Genomic DNA, 22212 nt, shown 5'->3' with positions numbered 1-22212 from the left:
TGGGATTTAAAGCTGCAGATGTTCTGCATGAACTTATTGTTCTATAACTCAGTTTTCTTTGCAAACTTATTTTGCTCTGGCATGATCTTTATAAGTTTCATGTCAAAGTCAATGTCACTAGAAGCTTTTAATTGTGATTTTTGATTTTGTCAGATAATGTTCACTAACCTGAGCTTTGATCTCTATAAGGCAAGGTCATTAAACTACAAGACCCATGAGCCTCATTCAAAATTAAGTGACCTTTGACCTTTTGTATTTACTAAAAGATCAAGGTCAATTATTTGACCTTTTCTTGCATCAATAGTTTGTGAGTTTGCTGTCATGCTCTTTAACTTCATTATACAAGTCATGGGTACTACCATGCTTTTTCAATTGCACAAACTTCTTGTTTTAATGTCAAATAGGTCTTTTTATCGACCTAGTATTACCATTGTGAAAACTTCAAGATCACTTATAGTTTATCTTCATTCAATTATCAAGGTCAGTAACAATGCCATTTGATATATAATCCAAGGCCATTATGGTCACTAATAGAAAATAAAATGCTTATGGTATTTTATATAACTTTTGGTCTTAATTTTTAAGGAAATAGTCGCTAAAAATGTGAATATAGGTCATTGTAAAGTCAGGATTAGATTCATTATATTTCATTTGATTGCAAATGTTACGTTAATAAACATAATTTTTAAATATGAAGGTCACTTAAACATAACCATCCATTTTCAGACAAAATTCAAGGTTTCTTTCATGACCTTTCACTCAAGCAAACAGCATTGATTTTCTATTGTAATCTCAACCTTGTCACGGCTTATAATGGACCTGATGTTTCCAGGCTGTGATCACATGTTTCTGTTTGTTTGTAGATGCATTAATCTTCAGTGCATTTCACTACAGCTGATTATTTTAAACCAAGGGATAACATGTTGAAGTAATTTTTAAAACCTACTCACCCTCTTGATATCTTTGTTGTTTGTTTTAAAAACTCAAAAGTTCTTAGCACCATCTTTGAAGTATCATTGGCTGGTTTGTTATGGTATCTCCAAAAAGAGGTGGTGCCAGTGATTTATGTCAGTGTTATTTTGCTTCTCATTTTAGTTGTCAGACTTGGAATTAATAAATGAAGTATTTAAGATTTCTTCAATACCTTATTTTTCAAAGATTGTGTTCGTTTCTCTTTGTAAATTGACAGTGCTTCTTCATACAAAATTGCAACTGTTTTAATAATTGGCTAAGTTGGTGAAGAATTTTATTGCTAAACATATCTGATAAATAAATTAATAAATCGATTGGCGCATTGAAGAAAAACACATACAAGAAGTCAGAGAGTTTGCAATCATGTCGGCAAGAAGAAATCATGCAATTATCTAAACTGTGATGTACGTGCTAATATTTCATAAACAAGTGTAAATTGGACTTCACTGTCTACTGTTAGTTAAGTAATTATTTTCTATTGCTAGCAGGCTTGACTATTGATTTTTCATTGTGAACGTACTAAGTTTAAAAGTTTTAAAGTAGCCATTGTAATTATATGTATAGTAGTATTATTGCTTTGTATCTTTCAGTGTTTGAAAGATCAGTTATATAACTGTATTCTTCTTGCAGTGTTACATGGGATTTTAATAGGGCTTTAAAAACCTGATGATTGATTAAAAATAAATACTCATACTTTTAATTATTGATACTTGTTGTAAATATTTACTGAGCTATTTTGTGTGATCTTCAAATTGGATATTATTATTAGGATTTTCTTTTATTGAAAGTTTTGGTTTGTACATTTTGATATCGCAACATTTATATTTGTAGGGCCATACAAAGACATTCAAACACTTTTGTAGTGATGAACATTTAATTACGAACAATTTACTAAGCAAGTGTATAATGTGTGGTAGAAGTGTTTCCTGTGTGAAACAGTTCATTTCTATGTGATAAGCAGATGGTTACATACCTTAAAAAGTGTGATACAAGTTACAGTGGATATGATATTTGTTCTACGTAGCAAATGTGATATGAATTTTTATGGAGACTGTTTTCAGTTAATGGTAACAATTGGATATGCACATTAAAAGTGCAAAATGTGACACAAACATTTAAGTATGTGATTCCAATAATTGAAAGGTTAACAAAACCTGAGCTATAATGCTGAAACATGATGTACCAGAACTTTCTTAATTATACAAATGTAATGACAACATTTTGGAGGGTCCTTAATGATCAACAAACTAATGTAATAGAATTGTGTTTTTGTTGTGAGAGTGACTTTAACAAACTTGTGATACCGAAATAGCTGTGATATTTTTCGCTGTCCACATGACAGACCAGAAGTGTGACTCTTGGAAGTGTGAGGTATAAAAGTGTGAAACGCACACCATGTTTTTCTCTGATCCATTGCTGATGTGGTTTGGAAAGGGGGTCAGGGAACTCACTACCCCTCCTGCCACCTCAAGTGCGCGGTCCTTCACGTTCAAGGGTAGGTAATTCATTTAACATGCCTTTTCCAGGAGTATCTATGGGTCTGTGAAATGGACCTATTACAAAAGGGAAATGTTAACAAAAAAATTGCCAACATGAAAAATAAACCAATTTCAAAAAACATTTTTTTTCAGAATGAAGTGTCTTTGGATTATTATATCTCGATTTGATTTCAATTACATCGAACAAAGTATATAACTATATTTTTATATGATTTTGTTTCTCTAATTCAAACTATTATAAAGAGTTATATTAAATGAGTTTTTCCCAAATCAGTGGATTTTTTGCCCATACAAATCCCTATCCCCTAATTGCAGTTTTTCCCCAAAATGACCAAGAAAAGGCATGGTTTAGCATCATAGGGCATGTAGGGGCAGATAACTTGCCAATAACAGGGGAGCATGATAGTTACTGCTTTGTTTGTCCCTCGTATTGCTAATTTTGATTGAGTTTTGAGGTTATGCAAGTTTTAAACAAAATTCCTGTATAAAAAGTTTCTGTCCAACTTGGTGTCTGTCCGTCCTTCCCGCTTCCCAACCTCCACTCTTATAACCCTTTGCCACTCAGAAGCAAAGTGAAATTGGCTATGTGCAAACAGCATAAAACCAGAACAGCCTGCGAGTAACTCGCAAGCCTGTGAGTAACTTGCAGTCTGTTCAGGTTTTACCCGGTATGCTGTTTGCTGCTTATCAGTATCTGAGTGTTGGAAATGAAGCCTTTAAAACTTGAATCTAATGAGAAAGGTATTTAATTAAATGTAACTTTCTATTGTACTACAAATGCATCAAAATATGTATTTAAGTGGTAAAGAGTTAACTTACTTTGATGTTTCCGCCATGCACTGATAATTGTTTACAAATAGTAAATATTGAAGTTGAATTACTTAATGACTTAATGGTTGAATTTCTCTATACGTGGTTATACCCCTTCTCAAAAAAGTGTGTGAAATGTACGTTTTAAGTACGTTTTGCGTGTGTTAAACGTGGCGGTATTGGCACTGCGTTTTTTGTGCGCTTTTTTTTACCGAGTGAGTTTTTAACAAAAACAAACAAACAAGAAAATGTGCACTTTTTGTGGATAAATGTGCGCTTTATGTGCGTTAAACGTGCGCTTTTTATAAGTGTGTTCAATGTGCGCTTTTATGTGCGTTAAATGTGCGTTAAACGTGCGCTTTTTATATAAGTGCGTTTTTGACTACCATTTATGTGTGTAAAATGTTCGCTTTTAAGTGCGTTAAATGTGCGCTTTTTGTGAGTTAAATGTGCACTTTTTTATTTAAAAAGCGCACTTTTAACTCACAAAAAGCACAGTTATAACCCACATGAAAGCGCACATGTGTGTTAAATGTGCGCTTTTATGTGCGTTAAATGTTTGTTAAACGTGCGCTTTTTATAAGTGCGTTTTTGACTGCCATTTATGTGTGTAAAATGTGCGCTTTTAAGTGTGTTAAATGTGCGCTTTTTGTGAGTTAAATGTGCGCTTTTTTATTTAAAAAGCGCACATTTAACTCAAGAAAAGCGCAGTTATAACCCACATAAAAGCGCACATGTGTGTTAAATGTGCGCTTTTATGTGCGTTAAATGTGCGCTTTTTAAATAAAAAAGCGCACATTTAACTCACAAAAAGCGCACATTTAACGCACGTTAAGCGCAGTTATAACCCACACAAAACGCACAAATTACGCACATGAATGGCAGCAAAAAACGCACTCACAAAAAGCACACTTGTGCGTTAAAGGTGCATCTTTTGCCTTAAAGGGATCTTTTCACGCTTTGGTAAATTGACAAAATTGAAAAAAGTTGTTTCAGATTCGCAAATTTTCGTTCTAGTTATGATATTTGTGAGGAAACAGTAATACTGAACATTTACCATGGTCTAATATAGCCATTATATGCATCTTTTGACGATTTTAAAACCTAAAAATTATAAAGCGTTGCAACGCGAAACGATTGAATAATTTGGAGAGTTCTGTTTTTGTCGTTAAATTTTGTGAAACTACGAAGATTGCTTATATAAGGTATAAAATACGTCAAGTATGTGTACTCGGCGGAATAGCTCAGTAGGCTAAAGCGTTTTTACTTCAGGACTCTGGCAGGACTCCAGGGGTCACTGGATCGAAACCTGCTCCGGGCAATGTTCTTTTCCTTTTTTTAATTTTATTCTTGATTTTTTACTGGAGCTTTTACGATCCAATGTTTACATTTATCAATATAAAGCATTTAATGAATAAGTTAAAAAAATGCCAAAATCTGTGAAAAGGCCCCTTTAACAGTTTATTCAATTATATGCTGTTAAAAGTTTTTTTTTAATTCAGATATGCAATAAAAACCAATAATTATATAAACATATATATTTGTGTATTTTAATAATTACAAGATAATTCAATTTTATACTTTAATGTACACCAACATTTTTTAACATACATGAGTAATTAAATATCAATGGCAATTTGATGAAATAAATAAAAACATAATCTGATTATTAATAAACAAAAAATAATAGCATACTATAATAACATGTACAGTATATACACACAAACAGCTATATACATAAGAAAGATGCATATCAATCAAGGCCTGTCAGCATTTCTTTGAGGCGGCGGAGTGCAGCTCTCATCTTTCTCTCCAAGTCTGCCACCAGCCGATCAAACTTCTTTGCAACTATTATACTGTCATGGCCTTTGCGCGATGCGTCTCGTGCATGATCTCATTTGATCTGGTCCTGAAAGATATTTTATAATATAAGTGTTGAATATTGCTGTTATGGTAATCTTGTTGCTATAAAAATTATAAATTTAAATCAAAACTAGTTTGTTTGCTTGTTGTTTTTGGTTGTTTATTTTGCAATTTTAATCCCCTGATCACATGTGACTTAACGCTTTTCATAAATAAATACGTTTGATAGAAAATACTGTTCGAAAATGTACCAAGATACGTGGTCTCATTTTGCTGTGTGGACTGGTCGGAAGTGTGACACCTTTAAAATGCAATAACCAGTACCCTGTATAGTTTTACCTCTAAACAAATCCAGCTTTTCTTGGTCAAGGAGAGGGCGCGGTTTTCCCACTCCTGTTCTCCTCATGTCGGCCAGCTTGTAAAACCTGGTATTCAAGTCCATACATCAGGTAGTCTCTGTTTTGCTCCCTTTTTTGGCAGGCGATGTTATGATGCACATTCTTTCCAAAGGATCTGCTGATCAATGTAAATTTCACGGTCACCATGGGGTTTAACCTTTAAATTTAAAAGTTCTCATTTAATATGGGGGAAAAATCTGTTCATTACTGACCAAAAATAGGTATAAATAACTTTAAGATGACAATAACCATAAAATACAGCCATAATAATTCAAATGGTGTTGTTTTTCTTTAAAATTGCATTACATTTACTCATCCATTTACATTTCCCAGTGACAATACATAAATATGATAATGATCATAATTAATTCAATAAACTAAATAAAAAAGGGATGCAGAACCTGTTACAACAGACTGTTCTTCAGTATTCCAAAAATACAGGCAGTTGTTGAACTAGACCATATCACTTTATATGTCTTTAACCACCCACTTTTAATCTCCTTTGCAACAAACTTATTGTTGATTTACACATTGTAGTAAATACACATTTTTTTCATCACACAATACTTCATGCTGAAAGTATTTCAAGACATTTTACACTAGAATAATAAGTCTTAATTCTAGCTTAAAGTCAGTTGCTGATGCTGCTTGTTTTCAAAAAATAACTTCCTATCTGTGGTTCTCAAATAGATGGTGCCTGAACAAATCAAAAGTATATCAACACCCCTTAGTTAGGCTTAGATGGAGGACTGATAGGGACTGGCTATTCTCTTATCTGATTCCATGCTGTGTCTAAGCCAAAAATTGCATAATTTGAGAAATACTGATAAGGCAGTCATTTCAACACCAAAATATTTATTGAATAATACACAGCACCCTTAACACATTATATTTAATTGTAAGTATTTAAATATAACATGCTGAATGGTTTTAGCAAATAATATTAATAGTATAAATATTATTTTAATTGCCTTTTAAAATGTATGTTTATGGTCAATGTGGTAGACATTAATTGTATTAGGGTATAAATATCAGTATAAGAAAGTTCAAATACTTATTTATGTTGAGGAAATATAATTGATACTATCAAATCCACATAATACTTTTGACACTTTCAATATTTTTAATTAGTTATCCACAGTCTGATTTAGGTGGAAATTTTTAGAAATGTTTGAGATTAAAACTTAAGCAATAGGGTATGCATTGAAATTGTATGATAAAGTATGTAAACATTAAACAGGTTAATATGGACAACCAGTAATTATTCAAACTGCCCCTTATATTATTACAGGTTACTGAGATATATGTCTATGTTTATTCATTTGATGTAAATAAATTGTTAGAGCCTGCAACAATTTTGTTTCTTGTTCAATTTCTATACAACATTTGCTAAATGGTTGTTAAAGACGCACATTTTAAGAAGTGTGTTAAACATGTGTCTTTTTAGATACATCCGTTTAAAACAGACCATATGATAAAAACGCACTTATGAAATAAAAGACTAACTTATGCTTAAAAAAGACGCACATCAAAATAGAAAAACGCACTTTTGTGAGAAAAAACCCACATCTGTAAACCTTAAAACACACTTCTTAGATAAAAGACGCACTTCCTAAATAAAAGACGCACTTCTTAGATAAAAAACACACATTTTGCTCACATCTACACTCAAAAGCGCACATACAGATGAAGAAAACACACAAAAAACGCACTTCCTAAATAAAAGACGCACTTCTTAGATAAAAAACACACATTTTGCTCACATCAATACTCAAAAGCGCACTTACAGATGAAGAAAACACACAAAAAACGCACTTTTTCATTAAAATAACGCACTTGAAAAGCAAAAACGCACAAAAAGCGCACTTAAATGCACTTTTGAACACTGAAAACGCACATATTAACAAAAAACACACACTTAACGCACTTTTAAGTGCGCTAAATGTGTGTTTTGGTAAAAAGTGCGTTTTTATTTCACAAGGGACATCTGCCTTAATACTATTAAATCGGAATTAACTTGTAAACGACTTAGTTGTGAACTATGCTATGCTTGTCCTAAGATTTTTCAGGGCATTATTTCCTTTAATAACTAATAACACATTTTCTAATTAAGTAACCCTGCAAGATCTCAGAAATTAATGATCTTAATTTTATGACAATTTATAGGTGATATTCTTATAGGGTTAACATGGGTATATTGTCAGGTCATGCAACATCAGTGATTTTTATGCCCCCGGTAGGGTGGCATATAGCTGTTGAACTGTCAGTCAGTCTGTCCGTCTGTCTGTCAGTATGTGCGTCCGTCCGTCCGAAAACTTAAACATTGGCCATAACTTTTCCAATATTGAAGATAGCAACTTGATATTTGGCATGCATGTGTATCTCATGGAGCTGCACATTTTGAGTGGTGAAAGATCAAGGTCATCCTTCAAGGTCAAAGGTCAAAATACTAAATCCAAGGGAAGTAACAAGCTTTAAAGGGAGATAATTTTTATTTATATCATTTGGCAGGTACAGATCATTTACAACAGGGAAGTAATATCTTTTACCATGAGCATGTTGTGCTCAGGTGAGCTTTTGTGATTGTCTTTTGTACGTCGTTTGTTGTCCGTTGTCAACATTTTGCCTTGTGAACACTCTAGAGGCCACATTTATTGTCCGATCTTCATGAAACTTGGTCAGAACATTTGTCCCATTGATACCTCGACTGAGTTCGAAACTGGGTCATGCTGGGTCAAAAACTAGGTCACTGGGTAAAAAAAAAGAGAAACCTTGTGAACACTGTAGAAGTCACATTTCATGCCCAATCTTCATGTAACTTTGTCAAAATGTTTGTTTAAATGATATGTTGGTTGAGTTCAAAAACAGTTCTGGTCCGTTGAAAAACATGGCCGCCAGGGGGCGGGGCAGTATTCCTAATATGGCTTTATAGAAACTTTGTGAACACTCTTGAAGTCCCAATGTTTGCCCAATCATTACAAAGCTTGGTCAAAATATTGGTTTCATTGAAATCTCGGACGAGTGGGAAAATGGTCCAGATCGGTGAAAAAACATGGCCGCCAGGGTGCGGGCAGTTTTCTCTATATGTGTATAGTAAAAACATGTGAACACTCTAGAAGTCACATTTTGGGTCCAATCTTCATGAAATTTGGTCAGAACGTGTGTTTTCTGCATATGACAGTTGAGTTTGAAAATGATTTTTATCGGTAGAAAAAACATGGTTCCCAGGGTTCCTGTTGGTTTACCTCTTCCAGATATTTTGTGATGCTTTTGTTATATAACTAAGAAATATCTCTGCAGATTAATGTAGATTTTTTAATTTCGATTTTTTTTGTAGGTTTAATCCTTGGAATCCAGTGCCATAAAGGAAGTGATCTCAGAACTTTATATAATTTATAGAATGGGCAGTAACTCTTACTCAGGAATTTGAGAGAACTCTTTATTCATCAACATACTAGTATGCTCAAGATACTCTCCCTTTAAGGGTCCACATATCTGCTGAAATAAACTGTGTTTAATTGTTTAATACAATAACACACATTATCAAAGATTTGATTTTTTAAACGGATTTATTGATTTTTTAATTGAAATATAATTGCATGGCAAGTCTGAAAATAGTTCATTATTGTTTATAAACAAGGCTCTCAGGGGGTGATAGTTTTTGTGTATGTCTACAGTTGTTTATAGTGAAACAGTGTGAATACTTTTAGTCACATTTTTAGTTCAATCTGAATGACGTACACTTGCTGAGTGCACAGTTTAGTTTATTTGTTTATTATAGTCTCATCCAATATTTACATTTATCACAGTTTTGCACATATAAAACAATAAGATAAAACATTGGCCACTCATGAAATGAGTTTTAAGAGACTTTAACTGCTTATCAATGTACTTTACATGACAATCAGTATGCATGTTAAAAGCTATATTGCCACCACCAATCTTACTATTTGTCATTTAAATTTGTTGCCGAAAAATATCCAACACTGTAAATTGTGACATTATTTCACAAATAGTTAGCCACCAAGAGAAAACATTCCACCATCAAGGCATACCATGATAAGCTGATTAGTGGTGATAATACATACTTCTAACCTAGTACAAACTTGCAATCAGTTATCAGACTGAAGACAATTGCTCTATTTCAGACTGAAGGGAAGAAACTCCTTCGACCTTATCATTAAAATATTTACTTTTAAGCCCTGCAGTGTCATCTTTCCTTCATTAACATTCAAATGTGCTAGGAAGCAAGTTGAGATTATTTAGTCCCATCATATACAATGTACTGTAAAAATGTCATTTAAGATTCATAAAATTGATACATTGCATATGACCACTATACAAAGGCCTTAAAAAGAGACTGATATATATACATATCAACATATATTGTCTGAACAATCAAACCCATTAACCATTGCTAATCATTGTTCAAATAATAGGAAAACTGGAAAACATACTGATGCCTGACAAAAAGACGATGTTGGCCTAAATAAGTCTACTTGACGTTTTAATGGTACTTAAACAAGGCAACACTGGATAATTTAAGAATTTGGTGTTGAAGAAGAAAGTGTTAAGACACAAGTCAGCTATTGATACATCATAGTTTTCCAGTTTATATTGGTAGGAAATAGAGAGCATCAGTTACTATACAATCTTAAAACCAACTATACATATCTACAACCATGTTGAGTACAATTACTCAAAGATTAAAATACAAAGTATTACACATAGGTGAATAAAATACTAGTTGACCAGTTTGTTAAAAAGCCTCTATCTAGTTATTTACATAGATAAAATGAGCGAAATTTAAGAATTTCAAAACAGGATTTTGCAGTTATTCTTATCAAAAGTGGGTCGGAGAACACAAGAATAGTCTTCTCTAACATTGACATATTTTCAAAGTTTGGATTAACTATTCAGGCTTTCTGGGTAAGAACATGTGTTATATGGCTGTACACAGAACACTGAAACAGAACATGAGACTCATCTTCAATCGAGTCACAGAATGGACATTTGCGGTCATCAACATCTAAATTTTCATAACGCCCCGTTTCGATCCTAAGTTGTGCTACACCACACCTAAATTTACTAAACGCTGCACGATGATTTAAAGGCAGGATCATTTTACAATAGTTTTCAGAACCATAGATGTTTTTATACATACAATATTTCCTAAGTTTATTACGCCCATTACCTCGACCACTTCGCTCATGATTTATAGTTGTATGCCAGTCTACTACATACTGTTCAAAAATCTTGTCTTGTACAATTACAGGTAATGCATAATTAGTATTCAAGATCCTCAGATCACAAAACTCTTCACAGTTTAAACCGCATGATGTTGTCATATCTTGATTTAGTTTACTCAATTAGTTTTAATAATATCATCAACAAACATGGCGACAATCTTTATGAGCATAATATTTTTTTCTCATGGTGAACATTTGTGATCACCTTTTGTCAATTGTCTATCTTTCGTTGTGCGTCATGAATATTTGCCTTGTTAACACTGTAGCGGCCACATTTATTGTCGGCATACATGCCAGACGTCCCGATCTCGGCGGGACAGACCTGCTTTTGGGCTCTTTGGCCCGGCATCCCGATATGAAACAATTTGTCCCGACATTTGTTTAAAACGCTGTAAGGTCTATAAGTTCCCAATAAAATTAGCTTTTCAAGCTCTTTCTGGCTAAAACTTACCATCGCTAATCCCTTTGTTACCCCCAATTTACAACCCACTTCTACTACTCGAGTGCACCAGTGTTGTTTTTGACACCTTATCAGCGATTTATCGGCAACTAATTAATTTAATCAGCATTCACGTCATGGTGTTTTTAAGATAGGGGTCGCTAATTGCTATCGAAAGATGTATCGTACAGAAATAAGCGCCACCTGCGTTTGTATTTCATGGTCCAATTAAGTCAAACAATACTATTATCCTGTGTATTATACAACCTAAAGTTATCAAACCTGTCAAAACACCGATTTTGTACATCAAACAAATTGAATGCTGACCAATACACATTGATGTTTCTCACAAATTACCTTTCATTTTCGACGGATTTTCAGAAAATAGTTTGTACATATTGCATCAATCTAAATTTAGAGTTAATTTACGATTGGTTGAATAAGAATAGTGCTCGATGCGCTCACATCGTGTCACACACGATTTACATATGTTCAAGGGGATATCCCTGCACCAATTGGATGTCAAATCGAGGCAAACTGGGACACCCCATATTTCAGTTAATGGAGTGTGTTTACTTCCGGAAAATGGAGAACGTATATATGCGTTCACGAAATTCTGAACACACATTCATCGTCAATATTGGGCAGAAATTTAGAGTTTTTGTAAGTTATATACTGACTAAAGAAAAGGTGGAATGATTGATCGTTTTAAATGTCCTGCTTTTTGGTCAAATGTCCCGACAATATTTTATGGAAAGTCACGATTTGGACCTGAAAAATTCTGGCATGTATGATTGTCGGATCTTCATGAAACTTGGTCAGAAGATTTGTCCTAATGATATCTTGGACGAGTTCAAAAATGGTTCAGGTCTGTTGAAAAACATGGCCGCCAGGGGGGCATTTGTTGTTCATTCTTCATGAAACTTGGTTGGAACATTTGTTCCATTGATATCTTGGGCTGCAAAAAAACAGGTCATTTCTTTTTATCGCAGGTGAGCGACTTTGGGCCTTTCAGGCCCTCTTGTTTAAAGGGATATAATCAAATTAAATATTTTTTATTCAAAGCGGCGCAGTAGGGGGCATTGTGCTTCTGACAAACACATCTCTTGTTAAGGCGCAACAAAAATAATTGTTTGTTTCCGGTGGCCCGACCCTACCTAATTTTTTGCCACCGGTCCTTATCTTTTTTTAGCCCAAAATTCGAAAAAAATCGGACTGCGTGTTTTTCGGCGACGGTCAATAAACTTGTCTACGTTATCCACATATCATTTTTATTGTTATTGAAGGGCACGTGGTAGCTGGCCAATCAGCAATGAGTTTGCTCACACATAATATTGGGTCATTCATGCGCAGACACTGTACACTGGGAATACACAGTCAGTTGATCTTGTCGTCTACCAAAAATATAGCGGCCGATGGCAAACGTCGTATTTAAAGATTAGCAAATCAAAAGAAGTGTACCAATAAATAAATTATTTCTAAGCTGATTACTTAACACCTTTCTGCCGATTATCGATCTGAATTAAAGGATGATAATTAAATAATTAGTTCTATTTCGACAATGTTACACCTTTTTTCCGATAATCGTTTGAAATTAAAAGGTGATAATTAAGTTGTTTTTTACCCACAAAAAGTTCTATTGTAAAGCAATATGTCGACCAAATTGTATATTTGCTAGGTTTTGCAAAATCTGCAGTCAAACGATATGCACATTTTATTTTATGTGGCAAACACGTACAATTTTTCGGACTGTCGTTTTCGGATACATTATTTTTCGTTTATTATAATTTATTTTCAAAGTTCTTTATAGAAGAAAAAGAATGATGAATGCACATGCGGTGATACGGACGGTGTGGTTTATAATTAGCTCACCTGAGCGATAGCTCGAGGTGAGCTATTGTGATCACTCAGCGTCTGGCGTCCGTCCGTCCGTCTGTAAACAATTTGTAAACATCTTCTTCTACTAAACCATTGAGCCAATTTCAACTAAATTTCATGTGGAGCATCCCTAGGTCATGGGACAAAAGAATTGTTAAAAAAAATTTGATCACATAACCAAGATGGCCGCCATGACCATATATGGTAAAAACCTTAAAAAATCTTCTTGTCAGAAACCGCTCATCAGATTTTCAAAAAATTTCACAGGGATGACCTTTGAAGGCTCCCCTGAAAAAATTGTTCAAAGAAATTTGATTCGTCAAAAAACATGGCCGCAGGAGCTCGTTGAACTTTGCATGTTTATTCGTTTTTTTTGCCTATTTTGTGAAAACTTTAAAAAATCTTCCACATTTTTTGTCCGATCCTTTCCAAATTTGCACAGTGTCTTTATATCAGTGAGGACACGAACCCTACAAAAAATGAGCATTATTGGTCCATTAAGTACAGAATTACCTCCCCTTGAATTGAGAAAATGGTGTTTATGCAATTAAGTCCAAATTTTTCATCCAATTCTTTCCAAACTTGTAAGGATTTAGCATGGTTCAAACAAGGGAAACAACTACGGTTTATGCATGTTCTTTTTATTACAGATTTTCCTCCCTTTAATTCATTCAAAATCTCATTTTACAGCAGAGATTCCAAATCTGACCTGAAGATGAGCCCCATATTTACTGCCAGTGCTACGTTACCTTTTCCCATTTGATCATTCTTAAGTATTGGTCTTGTAATGCTGCTACTGCTTCTGCTACTGCTACTATTACTACTACTACTTCTACTACTACTACTACTACTACTACTACTACTACTACTACTACTACTACTACTACTACTACTACTACTAGTACTACTACTTCTACTACTACTACTACTACTACTACTTCTACTACTACTACCACTACTTCTACTACTACTACTACTACTACTACTACTACTACTACTACTACTACTACTACTACTTCTACTTCTACTACTACTACTACTACTACTACTACTACTACTACTTCTACTACTACTACTACTTCTACTTCTACTACTACTACTACTACTACTACTAGTACTACTACTACTACTACTTCTACTACTACTACTACTACTACTACTACTCCTACTACTACTACTACTACAACTACTATTACTACCACTACTACTACTACTACTACTACTACTACTACTACTACTACTACTACTACTACTACTGCTACTACTACACCACCACCACCACCACCACCACCACCACCACCACCACCACCACCACCACCACCACCACCACCACCACCACCATTCACAGTGACAAAAAACATATTCACACAATGGCTGCTACTACAACTTATAGACCATATAGGGGGGCATGCATGTTTTACAAACAGCCCTTGTTTCTATGGGATTTTAACCACAACTGTTCATGTTTATCTCCGACACATATTCTAGGTCACCTGTCATGAAGTGACACGGTGAGCTTATGTGATCGTGTGATGTCCGGCGTCCGTTGTGCGTGCCTGCGTGTGTCCGTGCGTCTGTCCGTCAACAATTTGTTTGTGTAGACAGTAGAGGTCACAGTTTGCATCCAATCTTGATGAAATTTGGTCAAAATGTTTATCTTGATGAAATCCGGTTTGGGATTGTATTTGGGTCATCTGGGGTCAAAAACAAGGTCACTAGGTCAAATAATAGAACAACCTTCTGTAGACAATAGAGGTCACAGTTTTCATCCAATCTTTATGAAATTTGGTCAGAATGTTTATCTTGATGAAATCTGGTTTGGGATTTTATTTGGGTCATCTGGGGTCAAAAACTAGGTCACTAGGTCAAATAATAGAAAAACCTTGTGTAGACATTAGAGATCACAGTTTTCATCCAACCTTTATGAAATTTGGTCAGAATTCTTGATGAATTCTGGGTGGGATTGTATTTGGGTCATCTGGGGTAAAAATCTAGGTCAAATAAATAGAAAAACCTTGTGTTGACAATAGAGGTCACAGTTTTCATCCAATATTTATGAACTGTCGTCAGAATGTTTATCTTGATGAAATCTGGATTGGGATTGTTTTTGGGTCATCTAGAGTCAGGAACTAGGTCACTAGGTCAAATCATAGAAAAACATTGTGTAGACAATAGAGGTCATAGTTTTCATCTGATCTTAATGAGTCAGGTGAGCGATTCAGGGCCATCATGGCCCTCTTGTATTGTAAATTGTATTCATCCGAAAATACAATTGGAAAGACTATAAACAGAACAATTAGTAAAGACTCTGGATGGGGTGGGGGATCTGCCCTTTATTCCTGTTGGATTCCTGTGGCTGCGGTTCCAAGACCCCCGGCCTAATTTTCAGGATTTCAAATTTGGAACAAACGACACCCCTATTAAATGTTCATCTATAAAATAACTGATGTTTGTACTTTGACAAGAACCATACTAATTATTTCTATATTGAAAAGTGTATGTTACATTATGGTATGTGATATGCCCTTGTTGTCATTAAAAGAATATAAACAAGATGATAGTAAATGTATATATAATTATTTCAAAACCAGTTTTCGCGCATCGAAAAACAAAAACCTGTTCGGCTCAAAGAAATTTTGGGACAGCGCTAGCCCTGGTAGATAGACCCCACGACACCAGTACATAATATAATCTGAAAATGTGGTCCTTTGGAAGCATAAACTGCATCCAAGAAATATAATAGCACATCCAGTTTGATTGGTTCTGTTCATGGTGATACTGTTACATGCAACACCACTCGCGTCCCCCAAGCATGGCTTTGGGGCTATTTAATATATTATAAATTATAAATAATATAGTATATACTCCATGATTCCAAAGGAACGGAAAGTATAACAACACTGAATCCCTATAGACACTGAGGGTCAAGCTTACTGCGACTTTAGTTATGCCTTTTATTGATTATAAAATGGACTATTAAAGCCGCTGCCAGAAGTCAACATTAAACTCGGAAATAAGGAAAGCAACAAATGCAAAATTAATGAACAGCAAGTTTTTATTTCATTAAAGCATTTAAATAAAGCCATATTGCATTACATATATCATCAAATTTATTGTACATACAGTTGTACACAAAAAAATGAGAAGAAGATGCACCATGTACAACATTTTCAAAAAAAGTCCAGTAGGGGGACCCATTCCTGATGGAAAAAGGTATATATTTTTTCCCAAAATGGGACCTGAATTGATGGTTTCCTTTTTTTTCCCCAATAATTCTTAACATATTAGTCATCTCAAATACAGCTTTATAATTTTAACCTTATTTAATATAATATTGAAATCACTTTCATTCTCATTTTTTAACCCTTTGCATGCTGGGAAATTTGTTGTCTGCTAAAATGTCTTCTGCTGAATTTCTAAAATAAGCATTTTCTTCGATATTTTTCAAAGAATACTATCAGAATAGCAAACAGTTTGGATCCAAACTGTTTGCAAAGGCCTTCAAAATTCGGTTCCAGCACTGAAAGGGTTAAAGTATTTGTCTGCAAAAATCAACAACACTAATTTTCAAAATTTAGTCAAAACAATGCAATTTTTTTCCGATTTAAAGGGACCCATCCCTATTCTCAAAGTGGTGAAAAGAACACTGCATTTGAATACTAATTTGTTTCTGATCGAGAACTAGGACACTTATATAATGAACCAACTTGAAAAATTATATTCGTCATAGGCTTTACACGGACAAATGTTCACATCATTCTGCTGAATCCTTTACCACTTAGATATGAGCTGTGCTCTGTGGAAAGGGGGTTTAATGTATGTTCGTAAAGTGTCGCATCAGATTTGCCTGTGCAGTCCGCACTCTCCGCTTTTATGATATTTTTCGTTTAAAGAAAGTCTGTTCTTAGCACAAATCCAGTTTAGGTGGAAAGTGTCGTCCCTGATTATCCTGTGCGTACGCATATTTTTCCCAAATTGGACCTAAAATTCCCAATTGATGGAGACCCCCCCCCCCCCCCAAAAAAAAAATATATATTTTTTGCTCATCTCCCATCCAGCCAGATAAGTTTAACCTTAGTAAAAATTATACTGAAAACACTTCTATTTTCAAATTGAAGCGCACATTTTTTCAATTCATAGGGACCTGACCCTATTCCCTAAATGGTGAAAAAAAAGCACTGCCAAAACTTACCAATTTACTGACCCCTGTCTCGCCTGCTCAAAACAACACTTAGTAGCCAAGCGTTGTTGTTGACATTGTATCAGTGATAAAGATCTATTGATTTTGTCAGGCCATCATGCTATGGCTTAATGACTTCAGTTGTTATCAATAAATGTAAGCCCACTACTTTTGTGTTTTATTGCCCATAGTTAAAAACATCCCATGTAATATACCGACTGAGGTTTAGATAAGCACATGCAAAGAAGCGTTAAATATTGTTTTTTGTTGTGAGCTAACGACTAAATTTACAGAGCATATTTTGCAAATCAGTATGTGCGTAGAAGCCTTAGCTACGCTAAGAACTGTAACTCATTATGCTAGGAACGATTAACACTGCCTGTCTGCACTCCAGACGAAGTGCAGACGGCGAATGCTTAGGAGCGTCTGCTCTACTACTGCTGTGAGTGTATTTACCAGCTTGTAAGACGACATTGGCCAGTCTAGTGTTTATCATTGAAATCTGTACATATTGGCTGCTTTCAGGGAAAACGGGGCTTAATGCATGTCAAATAAGATTAGCCTGTGCACACTGATTAGCATGTGCAATGCGCACAAGCTAATCAAGGACGACAACAGCGAACAACTTCAGTGCCTTCAGAGCTTTGATTTTAAATACAGACATATTGATTCTTGTGGTTCACATGAATATAGTTTAAGTTTCACCCCATTTTCAAAAAAATGATATAACCATTCTGCATACAATCTGAATTTAATTAAGTTCTCATTATTTCTATATAATTAAGTAAGAACTGTGCCGAATATGTGTACTTTGAGTTATGTGTGTATAGGCTTGATTAAAAGGCTTACCCATGTCAATTGAATATCAATTACTGTATATCTTTAAAGAAAAATTAGAAACATATCTTACAAGTCTCATAACTGCTTACTCGCTGCAAAAAAGGTGAATAGTTGTGTTGATGAAGTTCATAAACACATACATCTAAAATTTATGACAGATTTTGATTTTTAAAATGCAAGCAGTTTGTTGTCATCATGCAATTTGAACTGATCATGAAAGATTGTGTTTATATGTCCCATCTTGATGTCAATGTCTCAACAATTTGTATGCCCCCGGATCAAATGATCGGGGGTATATTGTTTTTGGCCTGTCTGTCTGTCTGTCATTGTATGTGTCTGTCCATCACTGTAACCTTGCTCATAACTTTTGCAAAATTGATGATAGCAACTTGATATTTGGCATGCATGTGTATCTAATGGAGCTGGACATTTTTAGTGGTGAAAGGTCAAGGTCATCCTTCAAGGACAAAGGTCAAATATATGGCTTCAAAGCAGCGCTTAAGAGGGCATTGTGTTTCACAAACCCAGCTCTTGTTTGTGAAATACCCTGATTTCAACAAGAACAATTATGGAATGTATGCTATTTTTATAACTGGGGTGAAACAGTCAAAATCTGTGTAAGGTACAGACCGTCTTTGGCAATTAGGGCTGACTAAGCAGTCTTAACCCTAATTTCCACTTAGAAGCATAGTGAAAATGGCTATGTGCAAACAGCATAAAACCAGAACAGCCTGCGATTTACTCCCAGTCTGTTCAGGTTTTATGCTGTTTGCTGCTCATCAGTATATAAGGGTTGGAAGTGAAGCCTTTAAAACTAGAATCTAGTAAGAAAAGTTACTTTTAACTTTCTCAGGGATTACAAATGGGTAAAAATACATATCTAAGTGGTAAAGGGTTACAGCAAGATCATGTGAGCCTAGCACTGGGAAAAGAGGGCTTAATGCATGTGTGTCAAGTGTTATCCCAGATTAGCCTGTGCAGACTGACTTTCCGCTTTTATGGTATTTTACATCTTAAGAAAGCCTTTTTTGTCGGACAAGTCTAGTGGGAAAGTGTCATCCCTGATAAGACTGTGCAGACTGCACTGGCTAATCTATGCTGACACTTTATGCACAAGCATTAAGCCCTGTTTTCTAAAAGCACGGCTTTCATGTATAGTTATGTATTTTTTTAGGGTAACAACCAATTGACAAGTGACCTCAGAACTTGTTGTGGTGAGTTCATGCCATTGAGCAGGTGCACATTTCTTGACAGGTTAACTTTATACCTTTATATCTTATGTGAGCCGCATCATAGGAAAATGGGTCTTACTACATGTGCAGTCAGCATAGCTCTAGAACAGCCTGCGTATCCGCGCAAACTGGTCTTCAGGCTGGTCTGGAGATACCTGCCCCTGCGAAATGTTGTTCTGCAGTTCACGAATAATTCGTGAACAGTTCATAAACTGTTCGTGAACTGAGTTCATGAACTGTTCACGAATAGTTCGTGAACAGAAAATGAGCCACGTCTGTGAAAAGTTCTTGAAATTTTAGTTCATGAAATGTTCATGAACACTAATGGCATGAAGTGTTCATGAAATATTCTTGAAACCTAATGGCATGAAGTGTTCATGAACTATTCTTGAACCCTATGGCATGAAGTGTTCATGAACTATTCTTGAACCCGTGTGGCATGAAGTGTTCATGAACTATTCTTGAACCATTATGGCATGAAATGTTCATGAACTATTCATGAACATCAATGGCATGAAGTGTTCTTGAACAGTTCATGAACAACACAATTCTTGAAAAATTCTTCAGGGTTTTGCTGTTAACGAACAGTTCATGAACATTTTCCTTCTATTTTTCAATGGCTCATTTTCTGTTCACGAACTGTAAGTGAATAGTTCATGAACCATAGTTCTTCAAGAGTTCATGAACTTAGGTGGCATGAAGTGTTCATGAACTATTCATGAACAAGAATTTGTCAATTTATGCAAAGGTTATCATAAGTGTTACTAAAGCTCAACAAACAGGTCAGGGTAAGAAGAAACAAGTCTTGTATTAGCACTTAACATATTGATAGCAACATATAACAATAATTTAAATATAACACTAATAACTGAGATACAAGTGGTTTGATAATACTCTTTAAATTTCATAATACAACTTTGCACTATATGTTCATGAATAATTCATGTATTGAAAAGATTATGAATAGTCTCATTTTCAGTTCAAGAATCATTTACTAATCAATGGTTTCCCTGAAATGGTTACACTTACAGTGCCAAAGAACTTGAAATGGAACCAATGGCTGATCAGTTCAGCCGGTAATTTATTAAAGGCTTACATTTTCAAATATAACATAAACCATGTGCCTTCCGTTTCAACTTCCTGTGCACTCAATATTCTTTCTTTGTAAAAACAGCAATGCAATGTACATTGAGTTCTTGATATCATCTTAAACTGTTCTTGAAATAAGATGTCCTTAAAACGTTCTTAAACTTGTCTTTTAAGTCTTCCAAGAACAATGACAGATCCTTTTAAGAACATATTGGATTCTTAAAAAGTCCATCATACGTTCAAAAACATTGTGTAGACCTGTTTTAGAACATCAGAAGGAAACATGTTGTTCAAAAAAGTTCTTAAAGTGTTCAAGAATAGTTTAAGAATAATTCAAGAACAGGAAAGGTCCTTAAAAAGTTATTGAAGTGTTCCTGAAGGCAGTTCTTGAACAGTTCTTGTACAAATGTTCTTAAAATTCTCTAGAACAGGTCAAGAACTCTAACTTACAGTGGTGAAAGTACTATGCATATTCATACTAACTTCACAGGTTTCACAAATCTACAAGATTTGTATGCTAGACATTTCAATATTACTTTCAAAAATATGTATGAAACATCTAGCACAAAGGAATTCATTAATTATTCATGATGGATCCTTAAAGTCTGTCTCAAAAAAGTCATTACAAATACTTGTGCATGAAATGTTCATCACTAAGTATTTATGGTTAGATGAAGAACTGTTCATGAACTTTGAAATGTTCAACAATAATTCATAAACAGTTCATGAACATGTCTTAAGAACAGTTCATGTCCAAAAGTTCATGAACCAAGCTCAGGAACTTTTTCAGACCCATTCATGAACAGTTCTTGATTGGCTTGAAGTGTTCATGAAATCATGAACAACATTTCGCCGGGGAGGCCACACATTGGTTTAGACCCTTTTTCGCATTACTCTGCTAATATGTGATACCCCTTGAACACAACCAAAAGAAGGAAAAGCTACATTTTATTTACAATATTTAAAGCTGTTAATTCTAAAACAGTTTGTGCAATTCTATCTGACACATCATTTAGAAAGTATATCTATTTTTAAATAAATCTTTTAAGTGGGGCCTCTTTCATCTGTGTCATTGAATTCTCAATATGCACATTATTTTTCACTTGGCACTTTATTGTCAATTGTTAAATAATATTATGTTATGGATTTTTAGCATTTAATTGCAATTATGGAAAAATTGATCCGAATAATTATCAGTGGTAAGCATAGCTGTTGGTGTTAAAAAAAGTTTACATACTACAATGCTCTGAAAGTCCTAACTGGCTATTCAGGGATGACACTTTTCATATGCACTGGATATTTGTTTAGAAGAGACATCCTTTAAAAAAAATTCTTTAAAGCAGAAAGCCTTGTCCCTGATTAGCCTGTGCATACATGCATTCTTCCCAGTATTCTCTGAACCCAACTCATATTGTGTGTACTATAATATTTAAAGCAGTTGACATTGCTATGTTTCAGATGGCGCCCGGGCAGCTAGCATGGACTCCCCACTTATGTGCAAGAACCCTCAGTGTGAGACCCCTGTGCCTGAGGCTGTCAAGGTAGGTTACATAGCACCAACAATAGGCAACATAGCACCAGTAATAGGTTACATAGCACCAATAATTTGGTATTGCCAGTGTTGTTCTTTAGCTCACCTTAGCACAATGTGCTCATGGTGAGCTTTTGTGATAGCCTTTTGTCTGTCATGCATCAAGCGTTGTCAACATTTTCCTTGTTAACACTCTAGAGGCCACATGTATTGTCCACTCTAGAGGCCACAT

The 22212-nt window shown here is 34.8% G+C and overlaps 1 protein-coding gene across 2 annotated transcripts in view; it reads left to right on the top strand.

The window, feature by feature from the left end:
* LOC127880865 (pleckstrin homology domain-containing family G member 5-like) overlaps positions 1-22212 on the top strand; it is a 228986-nt gene that overhangs the window by 21193 nt on the left and 185581 nt on the right. Inside the window, exons 1-2 of one of the 2 annotated variants that reach the window (XM_052428327.1) lie at positions 2117-2467; positions 21908-21990. In XM_052428327.1, the coding sequence (XP_052284287.1) occupies positions 2368-2467; positions 21908-21990 (183 nt within the window). In that variant the 5' untranslated portion in view covers positions 2117-2367. Of the gene's footprint in view, positions 1-2116; positions 2468-21907; positions 21991-22212 lie in introns of those variants that run through there. The other variant, XM_052428331.1, reaches the window with a different exon arrangement.

Source organism: Dreissena polymorpha, chromosome 5, assembly GCF_020536995.1.
Source record: "Dreissena polymorpha isolate Duluth1 chromosome 5, UMN_Dpol_1.0, whole genome shotgun sequence".
Taxonomy (NCBI): domain Eukaryota; kingdom Metazoa; phylum Mollusca; class Bivalvia; order Myida; family Dreissenidae; genus Dreissena; species Dreissena polymorpha.
This window is presented reverse-complemented; position numbering and strand designations above follow the sequence as displayed.